General features: G+C 38.9%; 1 protein-coding gene across 3 annotated transcripts in view; it reads left to right on the top strand.

The window, feature by feature from the left end:
- Positions 1–25,785, top strand: part of ZNF609 (zinc finger protein 609) — a 279,517-nt gene that overhangs the window by 240,021 nt on the left and 13,711 nt on the right. For all 3 annotated transcript variants that reach the window (XM_066344156.1, XM_066344154.1, XM_066344155.1), the window contains one exon: positions 25,188–25,275. In XM_066344156.1, the coding sequence (XP_066200253.1) occupies positions 25,188–25,275 (88 nt within the window). The remainder of the gene's footprint in view (positions 1–25,187; positions 25,276–25,785) is intronic.

Genomic DNA, 25,785 nt, shown 5'->3' with positions numbered 1-25,785 from the left:
GTATGTGGACCATTTAGTGTTTCACAGTTGGAAATGTGAGCTGCTGAGAACCAAGGAAGTATCTTCATCTTGCGAGAAAGCATAAAAATACAGGCTTTAGTTCAGAGTCATACTGACTTGGATTCAGATCTTGGCTTTGCATCTTATTTATTTAGCTAGCCATGTAACATTGGAACAGATTGCTCTACACTTCCATTTTTTCATCTATAAAATGGGAATGATAATGCCTTAGGGGTTGTTGAGAGGATTGAATATTAGATAATATATGGAAGACTCTTAAGCACAATAAATGGTTATTATCTTGAAAACCATCAAGGCTTCACAGAAATACTGTGCACCCCCACCTCAAAAAAAATCAGAGAAAGCAACAAAGGATTTAACCCATTATGTCTGGGAGGAAGCATCTTTACTTTTTGTATCAGCAGGACTCCCACAACTTTAGTGGAAGTATGTCAGAGTCTAAATCTTAACTAAATGGGCAGATTCAGTGGGTGACAACAGTTAAGGTCTAGGTTGTTACTGATGGTTCATCTCACAGGTGGAAGAGAAAGATAGATGCTTATTGCAAAATCTACAACAAATTTTGTCTAGAAGCAAGACAAATGAAAGGTAAGAATTTGAATTGATTTCAGCTTTGAACAAATATAGAAATTTACTTTTAAATGTGAGCCCAATGAAATAAAATATGTATGACAGATTTGGTTTTTGCAGTCAGTATTAACCCTTAGATGAATTTTTGGAAAATAGAATTATAACTTTAAATGAAGTATTGGAAATATATAACTCAATTTAGCTGTATTTGTAATTTTTTTAAAATTCTAAATTTCTACCCTACGTTTTAATACCAGAAACATTGCTGTGTGAATGTTGTCACTTAAGCTTACTAACACTCCTTTCCTGAACCACAGCACGCGCGCGCACGCACACACACACACACACACACACACACACACACACACACTGCTACTAGAAATTTGGTAAACCACACTAGGTTGAGAATCACAAACTGAGATTCTTATCTTTGAAAGAAGGAAGTGTAAGTAGTTGCTGTAAGCTCATCAGCCAAGGTAAAATCTGGTACCTATCCAAACCCTGTGTGAAGGGTTAAACCAGTATTGGGGGTTGTTTATTCTGTTTGTTAGTTACTGAGTACCTGCTAAGTATTTATGTGGGAAAAGAAAAAATATATATAGGTGTTATCTCGTCTAACATAGTATCATTGGGATTTTGTGGGAAAGCGTGGGTGGTTGTTTTTTTATATGCATACATGATGTGGCACAGTATTCAAAAGGTACAGAAAGAGTAAGACAGTAGAGTCCTGCATGCATAGCTCAGTTGGTTACAGTGTTGTCCTGAAATGCAGAGGTTACTGGTTCAATCCCTGGTTAGGGCACATACAGGAACAGATGGATGTTTCTGTTGCACCATCTCTCTCTCTTCCTCTCTCTCTAAAATCAATAAAATAAACATTTTTTTAAATCTAGAAATGTTTAGTATATTATTTACAATATGCCACCAAAATATTCCAAAATTACGTTTCTGTTAGTTTGGAAGTAATATGAAGACATTTTTATAAATTCTATGTTTCACAATGTTATATAAGCGAAATCTGAGTATTCCATGTGCCAATTTTGTCCCTTGAAGTATTTTATCATTAAAATTATATATTGGAGTATTTCCATATTAAAGAACTATAAACCTGAGGTGATAGATAACTAAATGTTGGGCAGATAAATAAAAATGACGAATAATTTTTTAAAAACTAAATAAAATGTTATTTTACAGATTTACCATATCAGTTTATTTAAATCTAGATGCCACATTTCTTTTTCTTTTCTTTTTTACTTCCTATTCTTTTTTACTCAACAAGTCAGGATATGGTAAAGGTTCAGTTCACCCAGGCATTTAATGAAACTTGACTTTATTTTTTATCTTTGACTTTATCAAGCATGTTATCTTTTTGTGTCTTTATCTGTTCCGGCTGGATTATAAGATACTTGAGGATAGGATAGAAACCATGGCTTCTATTTTGTCTGTCTTCATAGTCCCTAACTACTGTTAAGAACTTATTAAATGATAGGTACAGATATTACAAATAACCTTACCAATTAGATGCAATATAGCAATGTGGATGATTCTTAACTACATAGTGCCAAGTTGAAAAAACAGAATGAGATCAATAACATAATACTATGTGTGTAAATTAAAATACATGAAATCAGCCTGACTGGTGGTGGCACAGTGGATGGAGCATTGACTCAGAATCCTGAGGTCACTGGTTTGAAACCCCAGGGCACTGGCTTGATTCCAGTGTCCCTGGCTTGAGTCCAAGGTCACTGGTTTAAACCCCAGTCAAGGATGCATGAGAGGCAATCAATGAACAACTAAGTGGAACAATGAGTTGGTGCTTTCTCTCTAGAAAAATAATAATTAATAAATAAATAAATAAATAAATAAAATATATAAAATACATGAAATTAAAACAATATACATTTTATATGAATATCTGCAAACAAAAATGTTCACATTAAACATAAAGAAGACTATGGGAGGAAGGGGCATGGAAATTGTGTAAAATGAAACAAGTAATTAAATAACAAAAAGAAGCTGAAAACCATACCTTCATTCTTACCATATTTAGAAAACATAGTGGATGAGCAGCAGCTGTTGGGGGAGAATGAATTAAACAACCCAGGACACCAATCAAGAGTTCTTATCTCATATTTTATCTATATATAACTTATTTTAACACTCAATCAGTAACAATTAACAAGTATTTATTTAGCATCAAGAATTAGACCAGCTTCTTTAAAATCTTCTTCCTGTTCTCTAATACTCAGCCTCAGTTCATCATCATATGCTTTCAGTCTGTCTTCTGTGTGCCTGCTCATCCCAGATCCCCTTACGATTTCAGAATCTCACCTATTCTTTCTTCTCTGTTCTGTCATACTCCATGGCTCTACCACAGTATGTAGCATATGTATTTTTTTTTTTTTTACTGATGATTTTAGGTATCATTTCCACCCCCCAAATAGAGTACTTTAAGTTCAAAGTAAGTTTGAACCTCCAGTAGCACTTGGCACAGTGATGGGGTTTAATGAGTAATATATAGCTTTTGTTTATATCTTTTGGTATTATAGCTATTGTATTTACCATAATAGGAATTAAAACTGAGAAACTGTTATAATGTGTATTTATTAACCTATTTAAAAATAACAATAATAAACCTATTACATGTTAACATCTATGAAAACTATAGTTTCTAAAAGAAAAATATCTAGTGAGAATAGCATTTTACATTTTTACAAATCTTTTTTATGCTAGCTTAATAGACAAGTCTGATTTTCATATATATATTTCTATATTCATTTCATTTAAATACCACATGTCATGCAGCCTCTGGAAAACTTATTGTACACTCATGAGAGAATGAAAATAAAAAGACAATTCTATCTTAGTATTATTATTAAAATTGTGAGTTTTTTCTTGAGAGAGACAGAGGAAGGGAGAAAGATGAGAAGCATCAACATGTAGTTGTGTCACTTTAGTTGTTCATTGATTGCTTCTTATAAGTGCCTTGATGGGGTGGGGGGCTCTCAAACTGAGCCAAGCCATCTCAAGCCAGCGACCTTTGAGCTCAAGCCAGCAACACTGGGATCATGTTGATGACCCTGCGCTCAAGCCAACAACCCCATGCTCAAGCTGGTGAGCCTGCACTCAAGCCAGTGACCTCGGGATTTTGAACCTGGGTCCTCAGCGTCCCAGGTTGACATTCTATCCACTGTGCCAGCACCGGTCAGGCATGAAAATAGTTTTGACTTGGTAGATGCCTTAAAACTGTATTTGAGACTTCCAGGAGCTCCTGAACCATACTTTGAGAACCACTGTCATAAGCAATTCTTTTTTTTTTTTTTTGTATTTTTCTGAAGCTGGAAACGGGGAGGCAGTCAGACAGACTCCCGCATGCGCCCGACTGGGATCCACCCGGCACGCCCACCAGGGGGCAATGCTCTGCCCCTCTGGGGCATTGCTCTGTCACGACCAGAGCCACTCTAGCGCCTGGGGCAGAGGCCAAGTAGCCATCCCCAGCGCCCAGGCCATCTTTTGCTCCAATGGAGCCTCGGCTTTGGGAGGGGAAGAGAGAGACAGAGAGGAAGGAGAGGGGGAGGGGTGGAGAAGCAGATGGGCGCCTCTCCTGTGTGCCCTGGCCGGGCATTGAACCCGGGACTTCTGCACGCCAGGCCGACACACTTAAAAAAAGAGTAAAAACAAATCTTCAATTTTAAAAATTGTGTTAATTGGACATTGACCGCATATACCCACACACTGCATTCAAAGTTCAACTGACAAACTGCATATAGGGAGTTATCAAAAATGGTTTTGTCTGACTGATTCCTTTGGTTAGTAGCTATAAAAATTTCCCCCATGGACTTTGAGTTCCAAATATAACAGACCCTCAGAGAATCATGTAATTAATGGATATAGAATATACAGTGTGTCTGTAAAGTCATGGTGCACTTTTGACTGGTCACAGGAAAGCAACAAAAGACAATAGAAATGTGAAATCTGCACCAAATAAAAGGAAAACTCTCCCAGTTTCATACCTATTCAGTGCAGTTTGATGTGGCCTCACGCACAGATTTTTTAGGGCTCCTTAGGTAGCTCTCCATAGCCTCTACAGACTCGTCACTGACTGATGGCCTACCGGAACGGGGTTTCTCCACCAAACTGCTGGTTTCCTTCAACTGCTTATCCCACCGAGTAATGTTATTTCTATGTGGTGCTGCTTTGTTATAAACGCGCCGATATTCACATTGCACTTTGGTCACGGATTCGAATTTAGTGAGCCACAGAACACACTGAACTTTCCTCTGTACCGTCCACATCTCTACTGGCATGGCCGTGGGCTGCTCCGCTGTATACACGGTATTACGTCGTCTGCGCATGGGCACATGCTGCCACATCATCCTACAGAAACTAGGAGGGTTTTCCTTTTATTTGGTGCAGATTTCACATTTCTATCATCTTTTGTTGCTTTCCTGTGACCGGTCAAAAGTGCACCATGACTACGGACACACTGTATATGGCCATGAAGTCAGATAAGAGGACCTGTGGGACCTGATGACACAACTACATTAGTGTTGACTCCTTGATTTCCTCATCTAGTGTAGATTAGAGGAAGTTGTACGTGATACAGAGTTGGCAATAAGGGAAAGGCTATATAATAATGACAAGAAGTAACTGCTGAAAACCAGAGACATTTTTTTTGGAACTGAAAGTATTTTTCTATACAAACAGTTAAACAGTTGTTATTTTGGGTCCCAAACTGCTCTTTCATTTTTATCTGTTCAACAAACAATTTTTAGTGCCTAATATTAATAGAAGTATTTTAGTTAGCTGTCATTTCTAGCTTTGTTTCAGTGAGGTTGCTTTCTGAAGCCAAAGCCTAGGCGTATATACATTCCCTTCCGGCCTCCATCATTTGCTCTGGAAGGGGTTCGATGGTCTACATTTGGGTTGGCAAACTAAGGCCCAGGTACCAAACAGTCTGCTGCCTGTTTTTGTAGTTTTATTGGGATATAGCTGTGCCCATTCATTTACATATTATCTGTGACTCTACTTGTGCTATAACTGTTGAGAAGTTGCCACAGAGACTGTGTGGCCTGCAAAGCCTAAAATATTTACTATGTGTTCTTATATTAAAAGTCTGTCAACCCCTGGTCTCCATATTCTGGCCTACCCTGGTCTTGCTGACCTCATCTCTTCCCCTCATGTACTTCACTATAGCCTCACTCTCCACTTCATTCTTCCTCAGAACATGCCAAGCATCAGAGGGTCTTTGTATCTGCTTTGCCTGCTACCTTCTAATTTCCACATGACTACCCACTCACCTCTGTCGGGTTTATCTGCTGGAATGGGACTTGTCATAAGGCTTCACAGCCCTTTATAAAATAGCTGAATCCATATCCCTCACATTCTGTATTCCTCAGCTCTTAATTTATTTTTCTCCATAGGGCATACCACTAACACATATTTACTTGTTTATTTATTAATTGTCTCCTATCACTTGAATATAAGTTTCGTAAGAACAAGACTATCAATTTGTTGTTTTGCTTTATATCCCATCACTTTAGAACAGTTCTGGCCCAGAACAGGTCTTCACTTGTTGAATGAATGATGAATGGATGCAGGCAGGCAAGGATACATGCATGCTAATCTTTCATTTATCCAGAGGGATTTGTCAACATCAACCAGGATTGAAAATTCAGATTGAAACAAGATTTAAAAACAGCATATAGGCCAGTGGTTCTCAAAGTGTGCACCAGGGCACACTGGTGCACCCTATGGTATTCCAGAGAAATATGTGCCTGTTGGGGACCAAAAAACCAACAGGGTTTTTGGAGTTTAGATTTTTGGGAGACAGAGGTGTGGGGAATTGGCTGTAAGCTGGCAGTCTGCCCAACCCCCCACACACACATACCTCACTTGCCTGATTAGGTTGCAACAGGCTGTTAAGCTGTGGTGCTGGATTGTTGACACTACCCCCCATGTTCCCCAGAAAGACTGGTGGCAAGTTTCTTCTATCCTTTGTTTGGTGTAAAGTTAATATTTGCAAATGGCCTCACTTTGCCCTATAAATAAAGCAAGATGTGGTTTTGGGGCACGCTTTATTCTTGCCAGCAGCAATTACAGGACCCTCCCAACCCCGTATTTTTTTAATTCCACACTATTCCCACTCAGGATCTGGAATTACTAGCTGCACTGGTTTGTGGCATGTGCCCAGATGTAAAAATAAATAGAGTTACTCTGTTATACCATTTTGTTATGGAAATACCGCTCTTTTTGTTAACACATCATTATTATATTTATTATTAACACATCATTATATTATTTTTAGATAAATACACCCAAATAAAATGGATAGATTTCTCAAAAAGAAGTGTGATATTGAAGAATTCAACTCTGGAAGTGAGCAAAAGTTAATTGTAAATAAAATAGGACTTGAAGGCTGAAAGGCAGAATTTAATTTATAGCATTTTCCATTCACTTAACACTGAACAATACGATTGGATTAGAAACCCATTCATGAAAGCTTCAAGTGATTTTGGTTTAACATTAACAGAACTGGCAGCTATATCCACTGATTGTGGATTGATGATTAAACATAAGGAATTGTCTCTTGAAGCCTTTTGGATTTCTACTAAAGAAGAATATGTGGCAATATCTTAAAAAGCTTTGAACATTTTATTACAATTTTCAACATCCTATTTATGTGAATTAGGATTTTCTACCCTCAACACACTTAAGAGGAAAAAGAGGGGAATTCTTCAATGTATTGACGAGGAAATGAGTTTGCCTTTCAGATATATGCCCAAACATTGAAGAAATCGCTAGGACACATCAGGCTCATGTTTCTCATAAACACAAGAATGAAAAAACTTAACGCATTTGCACTGGGACCTGCTGAATTTACTAAATCTTACTAAGAATGTATCTATATATAAAAAGATAACTTTTTTGTATCTTTCTGAAGCTGGAAACGGGGAGAGACAGTCAGACAGACTCCCGCATGCGCCCCACCGGGATCCACCCGGCACGCCCACCAGGGGCGATACTCTGTCCACCAGGGGGCGATGCTCTGCCCCTCCGGGGCATCGCTCTATTGCAACCAGAGCCACTCTAGCGCCTGGGGCAGAGGCCAAGGAGCCATCTCCAGCGCCCGGGCCATCTTTGCTCCAATGGAGCCTCGGCTGTGGGAGGGGAAGAGAGAGACAGAGAGGAAGGAGAGGGGGAGGGGTGGAGAAGCAGATGGACGCTTCTCCTGTGTGCCCTGGCCGGGAATCGAACCAAGGACTTCTGCACGCCAGACCGATGCTCTACCACTGAGCCAACCGGCCAGGGTGTTCTTTTTTATTTTTAACCCCTCTTTTTTACAAATTCTAAAAAGCATAACAAAAAAATGTAACATAAATGTTTTTTAATGTCAGAATAAGTTTAATTTTGTTGTATTTATTTCATTTAATTACCATTAAAGCATGCTTGGACTTTATATTTTTTTCTTTAATATTTGACTTAATTATTATAACATATTTCTCAGAAATTTGTATATAGTGCAATTATTTGTAGGATTTTAAATGCGCCCCGACTTCAAAATGTTTGAGAACCACTGATATAGGCAAATGCTGATGTTTCCATTTGAAAACTCAAAGTTACTAGAGTATTCAGTCATATGTGACCTCTTACTCCCATCCTTTCTCTTTTTCAATCCTTTATGTTGAAAGCAGGCTTGGCCTTATATATCTTTTCTTTAGTACCTAGTCCAGTGAATTCCGCAAAGTAGACTGTTAATAAGTATTTGCTCCCAGCCCAGGAATGGACCTTCATGTCTTCTCAACTGTTTTTCACTACTTAGCACAATACCTGGCAAATAACAGAAGCTTAGTACATACTTGCTTCAGGAAGGAATAAATAAATTAAATGAATTCTTTGCCTACTCAGGATAAGACACTGCTTCAGGTTATTCATTGCTATGTAACAAATTACCTCCAAAATATAGCAGATTAAAACGGTATTATCTCAGATAGTTTCTGTGGGTCAGGAATTCAGGAGTGGCTGGCTTTGTCTTGAGGTCTTCCATGAGGTCACAGTCAAGATGTCATCTTGGGGCTGCCATCATCCAAAAGCTTATTTGAGGCTGGAGGATCCACTTCCAGGTTGACTCATTACATGGCTATTGCAGGAGACCTCTGTTTCTGGCCTTATGGACCTCTCCATAAGGGTGCACTGCTTGAATATCCTCACAGCATGGCAGCTGTCTTCCCCAAGAAGTAATCCAAGAGCAAAAACAAGGAGGAACCCACGGTGCCTTTTACTACTGAGTCTGAGAAGTCATGCAGATCACTTCCACCACATTCTGTTTCTTAGAAGCAAGTTACTAAGTGCAGCTTACACTCAAGGAGAATTAGGCCTCACCTTTTTGAAGGGAACAATGTTAAAGAATTTGTGGATATATTTTGAAAATGCCACAAATCATTCCAATACTCTGAATTGAATAAAGAGATTTTGCCCATTTAAGGAAATAAGACCAAGTCTCAGAGATAGTGTCTATTCTGCCGTTTGAATGCCCTTTTCAGGTTTAACATTGCCTGCACTCCTTCCTAAGAGGAAACTTTTAAAACATTTTTTAAGGACTCCTACCAAAATAAATAGCTATTTCTGTCTTTATGTTTTTGAATAGGTAATATATGAATATGGTGCAAAAATCAAAGGTAAAATGAGCATGGAATGAAAAACAGGTTTCCCTCACCTGAATCTCAGTCTCCTGGTTTCCCTCCCTGGTGAAGATCACTGTTACTAGTTTATTATCCTTCCAGGGACTTTCTATACACTTATAAATACACTATGTTACAATTCTGTACCTTGCTTTTCCTTTACTCATCTGTATATCTAAGTATTTCTTTTTTCTTTTTTTTTTACAGAGACAGAGAGAGAGTCAGAGAGAGGGATAGGCGGGGACAGACAGACAGGAACGGAGAGATGAGAAGCATCAATCATTAGTTTTTCGTTGCGCATTGCAACACCTTAGTTGTTCATTGATTGCTTTCTCATATGTGCCTTGACCACGGGCCTTCAGCAGACCAAGTAACCCCTTGCTTGAGCCAGCGACCTTGGGTCCAAGCTGGTGAGCTTTTGCTCAAGCCAGATGAGCCCGCGCTCAAGCTGGTGACCTCGGGGTCTCAAACCTGGGTCCTCGGCATCCCAGTCCGACGCTCTATCCACTGCGCCACCCCCTGGTCAGGCTCTAAGTATTTCTTTTATATCAGCTTATTTATAGTTGCTTCGTTCTTTTTAACATCTGCATAGTATTCCATTGTGTGGATGTACAAAAATCTACTTAATTGGTCCCTCATTGAAGGACATTTAGTTTTTTCCCATCTTTTGTTATTAATTACATTGCAGAAAATGCCTTGTGTTTTTACACTGAGAATATTTATAGGTAAATACCTATAATATAGGTAACATACACCCATCAGCAAATATATGAATGTGGTAGTTTCCTTCTCTAGGCATTGTAATAGCAGAAAACGTTAGAGATTTCACAATTTAAATTTCTTGAGCTTAACTATTAAAACTAGCTGGAAAAACTATGTGGAGCAGTATTGCCAATAAATAAAGCATTATATACATTTTTTACACTTTGTTGCCAACACACCGCCTGGCTCATGTTGATGCCCAATAATTGTTTGTTGATTAATATCAGGGGAGATGGACTTTCTCTTTGGAGGTTAACTGAGCTGGTCACTATATTCCAGAAAGTTTTTAAACTCTTGATAGAATAGGGTACTACTACAAAAGAACCCTGCTGTAGATCACTTTAATATTTTATTGAAGTATAACAAATAAAATGCACAAATATTAAGTACATAGTTTAATGAATTTTTACACGTATATAAAGCTGTGTGACCACTGTCTAGATCCAGAATTAGATGTTACCAGTACCCCTACAAGGTTCTCTCATGCCCTTTCCAATCAATACTATCCCAAAATGTAACCACCAGTTTGATTTTTTATCATCATAGATGAGTTTTCTTATCTTAAAATGTGGTCACATGGTATGTACTTTCGTTTTCTGGCTTCTTTCACTTAATATTATGTGTGAGAGATTTATCCAAGCTATAGTATGTAACTGTAGTTCATTCTTCTGTGCTGTGTAGTATAACATTACAAATATGTCACCTTTTATTTATCCATTCTATTTTTTATGGACATTTGTGTTGTTTCCAGTTTGGGGCTATTACAAGTAAAGCTGCTGTAAACATTCTTTTACATGTTCTTATTGAGTATAAGCTCTTATTTATAAGAATTGCTAGGTCATAGGGTAGGTATATGTTTAGTGTTAGAAGATCTGTTTAGAAATACTTGAGCTTTGGTAGAAATGAAATAGTTTTCTGGAATGCTTTTACCAATTTATATTCCCACTCAGGTAAAACATTTTTTCTACCAGATAAATAATCTCTGAAATGACATGCCTTTTATCACTGTTAAAACTCTATGGGAAATGGGTGCTTTACTTTTTCAAAATCATTTATAGCTCTAGCTGGATGGCTCGGTTGGTTAGAGCGCCATCCTGAAGCACCAAGTTGCTGGTTCTGTTCCCTGTCAGGGCACATACAGGAACAGCTTAATGTTCTCTTCTCTCTCTCTCTCTCTCTCTCTCTCTCTCTCTCTCTTCCCCCTCACCTCTCCCTCTCCTTCCTCTAAGTGAAATCAATAAATAAATAAAAAAAATTTTAAGTTCACATTTTTGCCTGACCAGGCGGTGGCACAGTGGATAGAGCGTCGGACTGAGATGCAGAGGACCCAGGTTCAAGACCCCAAGGTCGCCAGCTTGAGCGCAGGCTCATCTGGTTTGAGCAAAAGCTCACCAGCTTGGACCCAAGGTCGCTGGCTCAAGCAAGGGGTTACTCAGTCTGCTGAAGGCCCGCAGTCAAGGCACATATGAGAAAGCAATCAATGAACAACTAAGGTGTTGCAACACACATCGAAAAACTAATGATTGATGCTTCTCATCTCTCTGTTCCTGTCTGTCCTTGTCTATCCCTCTCTCTGACTCTCTGTCTCTGTAAAGAAAAAATAAAAATGGAAAAAATATAAAGTTGTTCACATTTTTAAGTGCTTGAGTTTCATAGCCTCTCATAGAATCACAGAATTTTAGAGTTGCAAGGAGACATGAAGGTAATCTCGCCCCACCCTCTCATTTTACAGATGAGGAAATGAAAACCCAGGAGGATAAAATAGAATGCTAATAGTTACCATCTCAGTTGGGTGAAGGAGATGTTTACTCAACTCACAAAATAAACCATTATTCATTTCAAACACTAGTAAGACTCCTTAGACTTATTATATATAAGAATGAAACTGCTTGTAAGGTTTTATTTCCTTAAACAGAGTTTCTGGAGAGAAATAAGGAACATTCAATTATTCAACATATACTGTATTTATGGAGCATCTATTATATCTCAAATATGTTTCTAATAGTTATAGATACAGCAGTGAAAAATACTGGTAAAAATCTTTGCCTTCATGGCTTACATTCTAACAGAACTGGACTAGACAATAAACAAGATAAATAAATAAAAGTTCTTCTGTGTTACATACTAATAAATACTATGAGGTGAGGAGGAAAGGGAACTAAAGAGCATGTCAGTGAATATATGTATAAGTGGGGATTAGGGAAAGCCTCACTGAGATGACTTTTGAGAAAAGATTTGAAAGAAGTGAGGAGAGGTGCTGACCAGTTAGCTCAGTCAGAGCATTGTCCCAAAAGGACAAGGTTGCAGGTTCAATCCCCAGTCAGGGCATGCACAGGAAGCAACCAATGAATGCATGACTGAGTGGAACAACAAATGAATTCTTACCTTCCCCCTTCCCTTACTTTCCCTTCCTCTCTCTGTTGATAGATAGATAGATAGATAGATAGATAGATAGATAGATAGATAGATAGATAGATAGATAAAAAAGTTAAGCCCTGGCTGGACTGGATAACTCAGTTGGAGCTTCGACCCGAAGCGCAGAGGTTGCCAGTTCAATCCCTGGTTAGGGCACATATAGGAACAGCTCAATGTTTCTGTCTCTCCCTGCCTATCTCTAAAAAACAAACACAGGATCTCTTTGGCTCCTGTGTTATGAATAGGTCAGAGAAGGATAAGGAAGAATGTCAGTTAGGAGGCTGTTGCAATAATTTAAAGAGTTCTTAGAGCTGGAGAGGTGAAAGTAGTGAGATATGGTCAAAATATGTGTATATGTTGAAGTTGAGCTAACAAGATTTGTTGTCAAATGTGAGAGTAATAGAGGAGTCAAGTGAAACTCCAGAGGTTTTGGACCTGAACACCTAAAAGGATGAAGATGCCATTAACCTGAAATAGGGAAAACTCAGAGCCAGTTGTGGGCTGGCTGAGGAGGGGATGTGTCAGGGAGAAACTGGATATCAGGAGCTCATTTTGGGTCATGTTAAATTTGAGATCTCTACTTGGACATCAAATGGAAATGTCAAATTTGCAATTAGATATATGAATCTGGAGTTCAGAGGAAAGGTTGGGGCTGGAGGTAGAATTTCAAGCGTCATTAGTTAGACATAAAGAAGCAAAAGAGCCTAACGAGGCAGTGGCGCAGTGGATAGAGTACCAGACTGGGGTGCGGAGGACCCATATTCGAAACCCTGAGGTCGCCAGCTTGAGCCCAAGGTTGCTGGCTTGAGCAAGGGGTCACTCGCTCTGCTGTAGCCCCCATCAAGGCCCATATGAGAAAGCAATCAATGAACAAACAGCTAAGGTGCCACAACAAAAAATTGATGCTTCTCATCTCCCTTCCTGTCTGTCTGTCCCTATCTGTCCCTCTCTCTGTCTCTCTTTGTCTCTGTCTCTGTCTCTCTCTCTCTCTCTCTCTCTCTCATACACACACACACACACACACACACACACACACACGCGCGCAAAAGATGCCAAGGAAAGACCAGAAAGATAAGGGAAAAAAACAAGAGTATATGATGTCCTTTTCTTGGAAGCCAAGTGAAGGAAGTGTTTCAAGAAGAGTGGTCAGGTCCTGGTTGGCTCAGTGGTAGAGCGTCAGCCTGGCATGTGGATATCCCAGGTTCAAGTTCAATTTCCGGTCAGGGCACATAGGAGAAGCGACATCTGCTTCTCCATCCCTTTCTTTCTCCCTTCTCTCTTTTTCTCTCCCTTTCTCCCTCCCACAGCAATGGCTCCAATTGGTTCGAATGAGTTGGCCCCAGGACCTGAGGATGGCTCAGTGGAGCCTCCAACTCAGACCCTAAAAATATCTTGATTGCCAAGCAAAAGCCCATGATGGGCAGAGCATCACTTCCCACCACCACCACCAGTGAGCTTGCTGAATGGATCATGGTCAGGGCACATGCCAGAATCTGTCTGTCTCCTCTTCTCTTGCTTAAAAAAATAAAAATAAAGAAGAGTGGTCAGCTGAGCATGAGGGTACCAAATCCCTGGAAGAAAGTGTGTACTAGAAATGATAAATATGAGGCCCTGATGATAAATTTTACTCTGTCCACTATTGTGCTTGGATCAGTCTTAAATGCACAGCTGTAGGAAGTTTTAAATTATCCTCTGAAGCAAGTAAGTGCTGCTTTGGGATTAGGTTTTGTCTCAACATTGCACTCTCCCTGAGCCCTGGAAGAACTTGACCGCTGCCTCATATCTATGTCTTTTCCCCTCTACTCTGCTCCAGTGTTAATCAACCTTAAGAAAGGAGAGTACTCAACACTTTAAAACTTAATGTTTAATGAGATTATGTCTTTAAGACCCTTGGTAAATATGAAATTTACCACCTGGAGAAACACAAGACATAATTTATCACTACTATTTTTAGCATTATTATTATTTTCAAGCACTCAAGTCTTTCTCTATTTTATGAACACTTATTCAAAACAGGAAGCTTTCCAAATGTTGGAGAGGCTGTGGAGAAAAAGGAACCCTCATTCACTGTTGGTGGGACTGTAAAGTAGTACAACCATTATGGAGGAAAGTATGGTGGTTCCTCAAAAAACTGCAAATAGAACTACCTTATGACCCAGCAATCCCTCTACTGGGTATATACCCCAAAACCTCAGAAACATTGATACATGAAGACACATGTAGCCCCATGTTCATTGCAGCACTGTTCACAGTGGCCAAGACATGGAAACAACCAAAAAGCCCTTCAATAGAAGACTGGATAAAGAAGATGTGGCACATATACACTATGGAATACTACTCAGCCATAAGAAATGATGACATCAGATCATTTACAGCAAAATGGTGGGAACTTGATAACATTATTCGGAGTGAAATAAGTAAATCAGAAAAAAACAAGAACTATATGATTCCATACATTGGTGGAACATAAAAACGAGACTAAGAGACATGGACAAGAGTGTGGTGGTTACCAGGGGTGGGGGGAGGGAGGACATGGGAGGGAGGGAGGGAGAGAGTTAGGGGGAGGGGGAGGGGCACAGAGAACTAGATAGAGGGTGGCGGAGGACAATCTGACTTTGGGTGAGGGGTATGCAACATAATTTAATGACAAAATAACCTAGACATGTTTTCTTTGAATATATGTACCCTGATTTTTTAATGTCATCCCATTACCATTAATAAAAATTTATTAAAAAAAAAACAAACAGGAAGCTTTCTAAAATGAAAACCAAATTATCTTTCTCTTCAGCCTACTTACTGCTCTAAGGCTAGCCCCTAATAGAAAAATTAGCTCTGTTAACTGTTATTTTCTTTTTTTTTTCTCTGTTTTTTTATTAATTTTAATGGGGTGACATTGATAAATCAGGGTACATATGTTCAGAGAAAACATCTCTAGGTTATTTTGACATTTGATTATGCTGCATTCCCATCACCCAAAGTCCAATCGTCCTCCATCACCTTCTAACTGGTTTTCTTTGTGCCCCTCCCCTCCCCCATCCCCTCCCTCTCCCCTCCCCACCCCGTAACTACCACACTCTTGTCCATGTCTCTGAGTCTCATTTTTATGTCCCACCTATGTATGGAATCATATAGTTTTTAGTTTTTTCTGATTTACTTATTTCGCTCAGTATAATGTTATCAAGGTCCATCCATGTTGTTGTAAATGATCCGATGTCATCATTTCTTATGGCTGAGTAGTATTCCATAATATATATGTACCAAAGCTTTTTAATTCACTCGTCCTCTGATGGACACTTGGGCTGTTTCCAGATCTTCGCTATTGTGACCAATGCTTCCATAAACATGGGATGCATTTCTTCTTTTGAAACACTGCTATGGTGTTCTTGGGGTATATTCCTAAAAGTGGGATAGCTGGGTCAAAAGACAGTTCGATTTTTAATTTTTTGAGGAATCTCCATACTGATTTCCACAGTGGCTGCACCATTCTGCATTCCCACCAGCATTCTGCATTGCAGGAGGGTTCCCTTTTCTCCACATCCTCGCCAGCACTTATTCTGTGTTGTTTTGTTGATGAGCGCCATTCTGACTGGTGTGAGGTGATATCTCATTGTGGTTTTAATTTGCATTTCTCTAATGATTAGTGATGTTGAGCATTTTTTCATATGCCTATTGGCCATCTGTATGTCCTCTTTGGAGAAGTGCCTATTCATTTCTTTTGCCCATTTTTGATTGGATTGTTTATCTTCCTGGTGTTGAGTTTTATAAGTTCTTTATAAATTTTGGTTATTAACCCCTTATCAGACATATTGTTGAATATGTTCTCCCATTGTGTAGTTTGTCTTTTTATTCTGTTCTTATTGTCTTTAGCTGTGCAGAAGCTTTTTAGTTTGATAAAGTCCCATTTGTTTATCCTGTCTTTTATTTCACTTGCCTGTGGAGACAAATCAGCAAATATTGATATATTGCTGCAAGAGATGTTGGAGAGCTTACTGCCTATGTTTTCTTCTAAGATGCTTATGGTTTCACGGTTTACATTTAAGTCTTTTATCCATTTTGAGTTTATTTTTGTGAATGGTGTAAGTTGGTGGTCTAGTTTTCATTTTTTTTCAGGTAGCTGTCCAATTTTCCCAACACCATTTATTAAAGAGACTATCTTTACTCCATTGTATGCTCTTACCTCCTTTGTCAAATATCAGTTGACCATAAAGGCGTGGGTTTATTTCTGGGTTCTTTGTTCTGTTCCATTGATCTATATGCCTGTTGTTATGCCAGTACCAAGCTGTTTTGAGTACAATGGCCTTGTAGTATTGAAATTATCATGTGGTTTTTCTCCTTCTTTTTGTTTATGTGATGAATCACATTGATTGATTTATGAATATTGTACCAGCCTTGCCTCCCCAGAATAAATCCCACTTGATCATGGTGTATGATATTTTTCATATATTGCTGGATCCAGTTAGCTAATATTTTGTTAAGGATTTTAGCATCTATATTCATCAGGAATATTGGCCTATAATTTTCTTTTTTGTGTGTTGTCTTTGCCTGGTTTTAGAATCAGAATTATGCTCGCCTCATAAAAGGAACTTGGAAGTCTTCCTTCCTCTTGAACTTTTTGAAATAGCTTGAGAAAGAAAAGAGTTAGTTCTTTGAATATTTGGTAGAATTCACTTGTGAAGCCATCGGGCCCTGGCCTTTTGTTTGTTGGGAGTTTTTTGATAACTGTTTCGATCTCATTTGTTGTAATCGGTCTGTTTAGGTTTTCTGTTAATCCAGATTGATTTTTGAAAGATTATATGTTTCAAGGAATTTGTCCATTTCATCTAGGTTTTTTTGGCATACAGTTCTTCATAGTATTTTCTTATAATCCTTTGTATTTCTGTTGTGTCAGTTGTTATTTCACCACTCTCATGTCTAATTTTATTTATTTGAGTCCTCTCTTTTTTTCTTGGTGAGTCTGGTTAAAGGTTCATCGATCTTGTTTACCTTTTCAAAGAACCAGCTCCTGGTTTCATTGGTCCTCTATATTGTTTCTTTAGCCTCTATGTCATTTATTTTCACTCTGATCTTTATTATTTCCTTTCTTCTACTACCTCTGGGCTTTACTTGCTGTTCTTTGTCTAGTTCTTTTAGATGCAGGGTTAAGTTGTTTATTTGAGCTTTTTCTGTCTTCTTAAGGTATGCCTATAATGCTATGAACTTCCCTCCCAGTACTGCTTTTGCTGTGTCCCATAACTTTTGAGTTGTTGTATGCTCATTATCATTTGTTTCTAGGAGTTTTTTTATTTCTTCTTTGATCTCATTGTTAACCCATTTGTTATTTAATAACATGCTATTTAGTTTCCAAGTGTTTGAGTATTTTTCAGTTTTTCTGTTGTGGTTGATTTCTAGTTTCATGCCATTGTGATCAGAGAAGATGCTTGATATGATTTCAATCTTCTTAAATTTGTTGAGACCGCTTTTGTGCCCTAACATGTGGTCTATCCTAGAGAATGTATCATGAGCACTTGAAAAGAATGTATATTCTTCTGCTTTAGGGTGAACAGTTCTGAAGATATCTATTAAATCCAGTTGATCTAGTATGTTCTTTAAGTTTGCTATTTTCTTTCTTGAGGATCTATCTAGTGATGTTAGTGGGGTATTGAAATCCCCTATTTATTATAGGTTGATCTCACCCTTTATATCCATCAAAGTCAGCTTTATATATTTAGGTGCTCCTATATTAGGTGCATAGATATTTATAATGGTTATATCTTCCTGTTGAATTGCACCCTTTATCATTATGTAGTGACTTTCTTTATCTCTTACTATAGCCTTTGTTTTAAAGTTCATTTTGTCTGATATAAGTATTGCTACCCCACTTTTTTTTTTTTTTTTTTGTATTTTTCCGAAGCTGGAAATGGGTAGAGACAGACAGACTCCCGCATGCGCCCGACCGGGATCCACCCGGCACGCCCACCAGGGGCAATGCTCTGCCCACCAGAGGGCGATGCTCTGCCCCTCTGGGGCATTGCTCCGCCGTGACCAGAGCCACTCTAGCACCTGGGGCAGAGGCCAAGGAGCCATCCCCAGCGCCCGGGCCATCTTTGCTCCAATGGAGCCTTGGCTGCGGGAGGGGAAGAGAGAGACAGAGAGGAAGGAGGGGGGGTGGAGAAGCAAATGGGTGCTTCTCCTATGTGCCCTGGCCGGGAATCAAACCCGAGTCCCCCACACGCCTGGCCGACGCTCTACCGCTGAGCCAACCTGCCAGGGCTTTTTTTTTTCATTTCTATTTGCATGAAATATTTTTTTCCATCCTTAACCTGCAGCCTATGTGCATTTTTTGTTTTAGGATGTGTCTCTTGTAGACAGCATATGTATGGGTCCTGTTTTCTTATCCATGCAGCTACCCTATGTCTTTTGATTGGATCATTTAATCCATTTACATTTAAGGTTATTATTGGTATATAGTTGTTTATTGCCATTTTATTCTTTAAAGCTGTATTCCTCTTTTGCTATAGTCTTTTCCCTCTTTGATCTGTTTACAACAGGCCCCTTAACATTTCTTGCAGCATTGGTTTGGTTTTAATGAATTCCTGAGTTTTGGGGGGGGTTTATGTCTGGGAAGCTTTTTATTTCTTTTTCAATTTTTTTTTTTAAGTTTTTTTCTTTTCCAAAGCTGGAAACGGGGAGAGACAGTCAGACAGACTCCCGCATGCGCCCGACCGGGATCCACCCGGCACGCCCACCAGCGGCTACGCTCTGCCCACCAGGAGGCGATGCTCTACCCCTCCGGGGCGTCGCTCTGCCGCGACCAGAGCCACTCTAGCACCTGGGGCAGAGGCCAAGGAGCCATTCCCAGCGCCCAGGCCATCTTTGCTCCAATGGAGCCTTGGCTGTGGAAGGGGAAGAGAGAGACAGAGAGGAAGGAGGGGGGGGTGGAGAAGCAAATGGGCTCTTCTCCTATGTGCCCTGACCAGGAATCGAACCCGGGTCCCCCGCACGCCAGGCCGACGCTCTACCGCTGAGCCAACCGACCAGGGCCTCTTTTTCAATTTTAAACGATAGCCTTGCTGGATGAAGTAGTCTTGGTTGTAGGCTCTTGTTCTGCATTACTTTGAATATATCTTGCCATTCCCTTCTGGCCTCAAGTGTTTCTGTTGAGAAGTCAGATGTCATCCTTATGGGGGCTCCTTTGTAGGTGATAGCCTTTTTTTCTCTTGCAGCTTTTAATATTTTCTCTTTATCACTTAGCTTAGGTATTTTAATTATGATGTGTCTTGGTGTAGATTTCTTTCGGTTTCTCTTTAATGGAATTCTCTGTGCTTCTTGAACTTGTGTGACTTTTTCCTGCATCAATTTAGGGAAGTTTTCAGCTATGATTTGATGAACAAAGTCTCTATCCTTTATTCTTTCTCGTCTTTTTCAGGAACTCCTATGATGCAGATGTTATTTCTTTTCATGTTGTGACAGAGCTCTCTTAGAGTTTTCTCAGACTTTTTGAGTCTCTTTTCTTTTTACTGCTCTACTTCCATGCCTTTGTTTATCTTGTCCTCTAACTCACTGATTTGATCCTCAGCTTCATCTATCCTGCTTTTAATTCCTTTCACTGTGGTCTTCATTTCTGATATTGTATTTGTCATTTCTGACTGATTCTTTTTTATTATTTTAATATTCTTTTTTTATACTTGCTATCTCTTTATTTAGTTGTTTGTTATTACCATCTATTGTTGTTCTAAGATCTTTCAACAGCCTAACAATCATTATTTTAAACTCTGCTTCCAGTAATTGGTTATATCTGACTCATTGAAATCCTTTTCTGGGGATTTCCTTTGATTCAATTGGGTTGCATTTCTCTGCCTTCCCATTTTGTCTTTGTATAAGAAGGGTGTGGCCACTGGAGTCCAATGGGTGTGGCCTTTGTGTTCCCTAGGTGTGGTCTGTCTGCAGGCCCGCCACCCCCTCTGCTGCTGCCTCGGGGGTTTGGGTATGGGAGTTGCCGGCACGGGGGGGGGGGGGGGGGGCTGCGGTTTCCACCTCTCCTCCATGTTATTTTCTTCCTTTTCTTTCCTGTTCTCTCATTCTCCCAGCTGTCTCAACTCAGGACTTTGCAGGAAGAATTACACTTCAGAAAAGTGTATATGCTTTGACCTTTAAACTAGCCTCCATTTTCTTTTTCCATAAGAGTTCTTCTTCTTCCCCTATCCCAGTTCCAGCACTCTGTCTGACCTGTCTTCTTTTCAGCTCATTCATTATTGCTAAGGTTTTCAGATTGTAACAGAGGAATAAGACAGATTTATAAATGTGTTCCTGCCCAGCTGTTTCAAGAGTAGGACTAACATTCGTCTTCTAATTGTATGCTTGCTCTCTATACACAGCTGTGCTCATCTGCCCTTATTAATGAGGTGCGTATATCTAAGTCTTACCTTGTCTAGAAATAAATGGACTCTATTCCTGTTCAGATTGGTTATACAATAATCAGATCAGCCCATCACTGAGAGAAGACATCCATTTGAATTCACTTGCTAATAGCCAGAGAGAATTTAGCCTAATTGCTTTCTTATGTTTGCCCTGTCTCTTAAGATGCCAGGGCCCTAGAAAGGGATAGAAGGAGTTAGAATCCTGTCCTTTTTCCCTCCGGGTCTCCCCCCTGCCCCTGCGATCTTCCCTGTATGTGTTTTTGTATCTAAGCTGAAACTAAAGGGACATTTTGAGGGAATTGTATGAAAAGAATCAGAACCCACTAGAGATAGCTGTGTAATGCCTTAAAGATCTGACCACTAATGAATAGTGAAACCTTTGGTAAACTGCATAACCTTTCTGGGCTTTCATTTCCTAATTAGCAAAGCAGCTTTAACAATCCCTATATAGCAGGACTGTTGGGAGGACTATGCTTTCTCTTAATGGTGTACCTTGTTCAAAAAGTGATTTAAGGCTGAGAATATTTGATAAGCTGATGAGTATGAAAACAGCTAACACATAACAGATATTCAATAAGTGTTTGAATTAGAATCTAATTGACTAACCAGAGTTTTTCCTTTCCCTAATTTTATTGGATTGAGATTTTCTAGTATAATCCTTTTTACTGCCACCCCCAGATCCCTTCCCTGATCTGGTTTTATGTCTGGTTTTCTGACAGAGCATCCCAATATCAGATCCCAAAGAGAACAGAGGCTAAATAAGGTCTTATTTAAGGGCATGCCTAAGAGTTCAAGGCTCAAGTCCTGATACTCCATAGTTTTGTCTAAGCACTTTCTTTGTATTGACATATTAAAAGCCTATGATGGGCTAGTTATCTAATTTTAAATCTTACCATTTACTTCTATTTTAATTCTGTAGTATTGATTAAAAACCTGAGACTCATAGAGGTTAAGTTTCTTGTCCATGCTTACACTATAGCAGAGCAAGGATTTGGACTAAGGTTTTCTAACTCTAAGTCCAGTGATCTTTTCTACATCAAAGAAGAAAATGAATATAGGTCATATATACTACAGACAGGCCCTAGGAGTGGAGTGCTGAATCAAATAGTAGTATGACCAAGGCAAACAAAAGGCTAATTCTAGAATCCCCAGGCTTATTCTCTAGAAACATTACAGAGAAAATGTACCTTGGGAGTTCCAATCAAAATGACTCTTTTCAAACTTTTTTTTTTATATATAATTTTTTTCAAAGTTTATTTATTTTTTTATTTATTCACTTTAGAGAGCAGAGAGAGAGAGAGAGAGAGAGAGAAAGAGAGAGAGAGAGAGGAGAGAGACAGAGAGAGAGAAGGGGGGAAGAGCTGGAAGCATCAACTCCCATATGTGCCTTGACCAGGCAAGCCCAGGGTTTTGAACCGGCGACCTCAGCATTTCCAGGTCAACGTTTTATCCACTGCGCCACCACAGGTCAGGCTCTTTTCAAACTTTTGACACATCTTCTCTGGTCCAAACACATAGCAAAAAATAAAATATATAAAGTGAAAAATCAAAGACTATGTTTGGGCTCAGAAACAAAAGAACTATTTCTAGGAATCAAAAATAGAAGAGAGCCTGACCAGGCTGTAGTGCAGTGGATAGAGCGTCGGACTGGGATGCAGAGGACCCAGGTTCGAGACCCCAAGGTTGCCAGCTTGAGCGCAGGCTCATCTGGTTTGAGCAAAGCTCACCAGCTTGGACCCAAGGTCACTGGCTCGAGCAAGGGGTTATTGGGTCTGCTATAGTCCCACGGTCAAGGCACATATGAGAAAGCAATCAATGAACAACTAAGGTGTCACAATGAAAAACTGATGATTGATACTTCTCATCTCTCTCCGTTCCTGTCTGTTTGTCCCTACCTATCCCTCTCTCTGCCTCTCTGTGTCTCTGTAAAAAAGAAAGAAAGAAAGAAAAATAGAAGAGATGTGGCATATTTCCTCATGTATAAGACAATCCCATGTATAAGACACACCTTAATTTTGGGGCCTGAAATTTGAAAAAAAAAAAGTAATTGAACTCAAGTTTTATTCATCATAAAATTTATACAACTCCTCGTCACTGTCAAAACTCCCGTCCATTAGCTTGTCCTCATCTGTGTCTGATGACGAATCACTGTCCTCAACAATGAGCGCAAAAACTAATGTGAAAAAGTGGGAAATGCAAGTAAAAAATCTACAACCACTGTATAAGACGCACCCAGTTTTTAGACCCCAAATTTTTCGGAAAAGGATGCGTCTTAAACATGGCAAAATATGGTAAATCACTGAGGCTAAAGCTGTGAGCCTGCCAGTCTCCAGGTCTGGGAACAGAGAATGGTACCTGAGAGGTGAACTTCTGACCAATAACTAGATACTGAAAACGCCCCCTATAGAGGTAGACCTTGAGGCCAGGGGAGTGATCTGCCAGCCTCCAGCCAGCCTCATGAAAGGCTTTAAACAGTTAATTGAGTAAGGGAGAAAGGAAGCCTAAGGAATTGTGAAGAAGTATTTGGTCAGGTTGCTTGCTGGTTCAATGATTAGAACTAGGCTATTCTAAATTTCTTCTAATGGCACAGGCCATTAGAAGACCTGTTCAGACTAGGTCCTTAGGGGACTAGAGGGAAGAAATTGCAAAAGTATGAAACAGAGAAGGGCAAAATCAGTAACAAAAACACCTCACTCAAAAACAGCTTGCAAACCAAAATTTTATATTATATAATAGAAATATAACACTAAGAAAGATAACCAATAGGATTTAACCAGGACTTCGACTTTGGGGAAGATGAAGCAGGTATACTTTTTCCTATTTATCCCACTAAAAACAACTAAAATCCCCATCCATTATATATAAAACAAGTATAACAAAACTATGAAAGAAGGAGAAAAGAAGGCAGACCAGGTAGGGACATTAAGACCTAAGTAACAACATGGTGGAGAGTTTTCTGTTTTCTTTTTGCCTCATATGTCCCAGACATGGAGCTGAACATTATACTTAATAATGAATAACTGAATGCTTTCCCCCTAAGAGCAGGAACAAGGAAGGATATCTACTTTCACTGCTCTTATTCAATATGTTGCTGGAGGTTCTAGATATTGCAATTACACGAGAAAGGAAAATAAAAGGCATACAGATTGAAAAGAAGAAATAGAACTGTACAATTATTTGCATGTTACATGATTGTCTACATAGAAAAATACCAATAACTATATAAAAACTCCTAGAACTAGTAAGTGAGTTTAGCTAGGTCATAGAATATAAGATAAACATACAAAAATCATTTGTATGGCTACTATATACTAGCCATGAACAAATGGGCACTGAAGTTTAAAATGTAATACCATTTACTGTAGCTCAAAAAAAATGAACTACTTATTGTAAATTTAACAAAACATCTACAAGATTTGTATGCTAAAACTACACAATGCTGCTGGAAGAAATCAGAGAAGATCTAAATTAATAGTGAAGATGTCAGTTTTTCCCAAATTGATATACAGGTTAATGCAATTTCTTTCAAAATTTCAGCAAGATACTTTGTAGATATAGGTAAGATTTTTTTAAAATTTATATGTAAAGAACAAAGGGACTAAAATAGCTAAAAGAGTTTTGAAAAAGAATAAAGTGGGAAGAATCAGATTATCTGATTTCAAGACTTATAATATAACCACAGTAATCAATCAATGCGACTGTGATATTGGTGGAAGAATAGACACTTAAACCAATGGATTAGAGCAGAGAACCCAGAAACAGATACACCCAATTGATTTTGGCAAAGGTATAAAAGCATTCTTGGGATGCAAAGTAGCCTTTTCAAAGAGAATTGAAACAAAAGGACACCATAGCCCTCCCCAAATAAAGAATTTCATACAAAAATTGACTCAGAATAAATAAAGGACTGAAACAGAAAACTAAAACTTTTAGGGAAAAAACCTAGAAGAAAATGTTCAGTAGGCAAAGAGTTCTTAGACTTAACACATTCATAAATAGCACAAAAATCTTATAAAGCATTGATTGGTGGGTACATGAGTTTTTGTTAGACTATGCTTTGTAAAATTTTTAGTATGTTTCAAATACTGCATACTTTTTTAAAGTTATAAAAATGTGCCTTAACTGGATTATAAAATCTTTGCAACTATTGCCCATTCAAAGGGGCCCCAGTATTGCTATAGGCAGTTCCCGTGGAACTATTCCATCCCAATTCTGTTTGTCCCTTTGGGACCCAGAGCACCCCTAAACACTCCTACAGGAACCAGAATGCTATTCAAATAGAAAATACTCTTCTCAGTGGCCAAAAGGTTTCTCTTGTCTATATCTGAGTCTTGTCTTCCAGGGATGTTGGTGGTGAATGTAACATGGAGGAACAAGACATACGTAGGTACACTTCTTGACTGCACACGGCATGACTGGGCACCCCCCAGGTAAGCACTCTGCGACTTTTTAGTTTATGTTAGATTGAACCACCCTACTCAGTGATGTTTTATACCTTTATCCTACTAGAACTGGGTAGTTTCTAAAAGACACCTAGCTTTGGTTTGTACGCCTGAAACTAATATTATATAATACTATGCATCAACTGTAATTGAAAAATAAAAATTATTTATTTTTAGCCCTAGCTGAATAGCTCCACTGGTTGGAGCATCTTACTGATATGTAAAGGTTGCCAGTTCAATTCCTGGTCAGGGCACATACAGAAACAGATTAATGTTTCTGTCTCTTTCTTTCTTCCTTCCTCTCTCTCAGAAATCAATAAATAAAAAATATTTTTAAATTAAAAAATATTATTTATTTTTAAAAAGGAAGAATTTAACAAATTGACAGCATCTCATAATGGTAATTTTCACCATAGATCTCATAAATGTGTTTTTATAAAGTAAAAGCACTTGCTGTACAGGAAATTTAAAAAAGACCCCCCCAGCTTTTAAAGGATA

Source organism: Saccopteryx leptura, chromosome 6 (genome assembly GCF_036850995.1).
Source record: "Saccopteryx leptura isolate mSacLep1 chromosome 6, mSacLep1_pri_phased_curated, whole genome shotgun sequence".
NCBI lineage: Eukaryota > Metazoa > Chordata > Mammalia > Chiroptera > Emballonuridae > Saccopteryx > Saccopteryx leptura.
The sequence above is the reverse complement of the archived record's forward strand: the minus strand, read 5'-3'. Positions and strand labels throughout refer to the sequence as shown.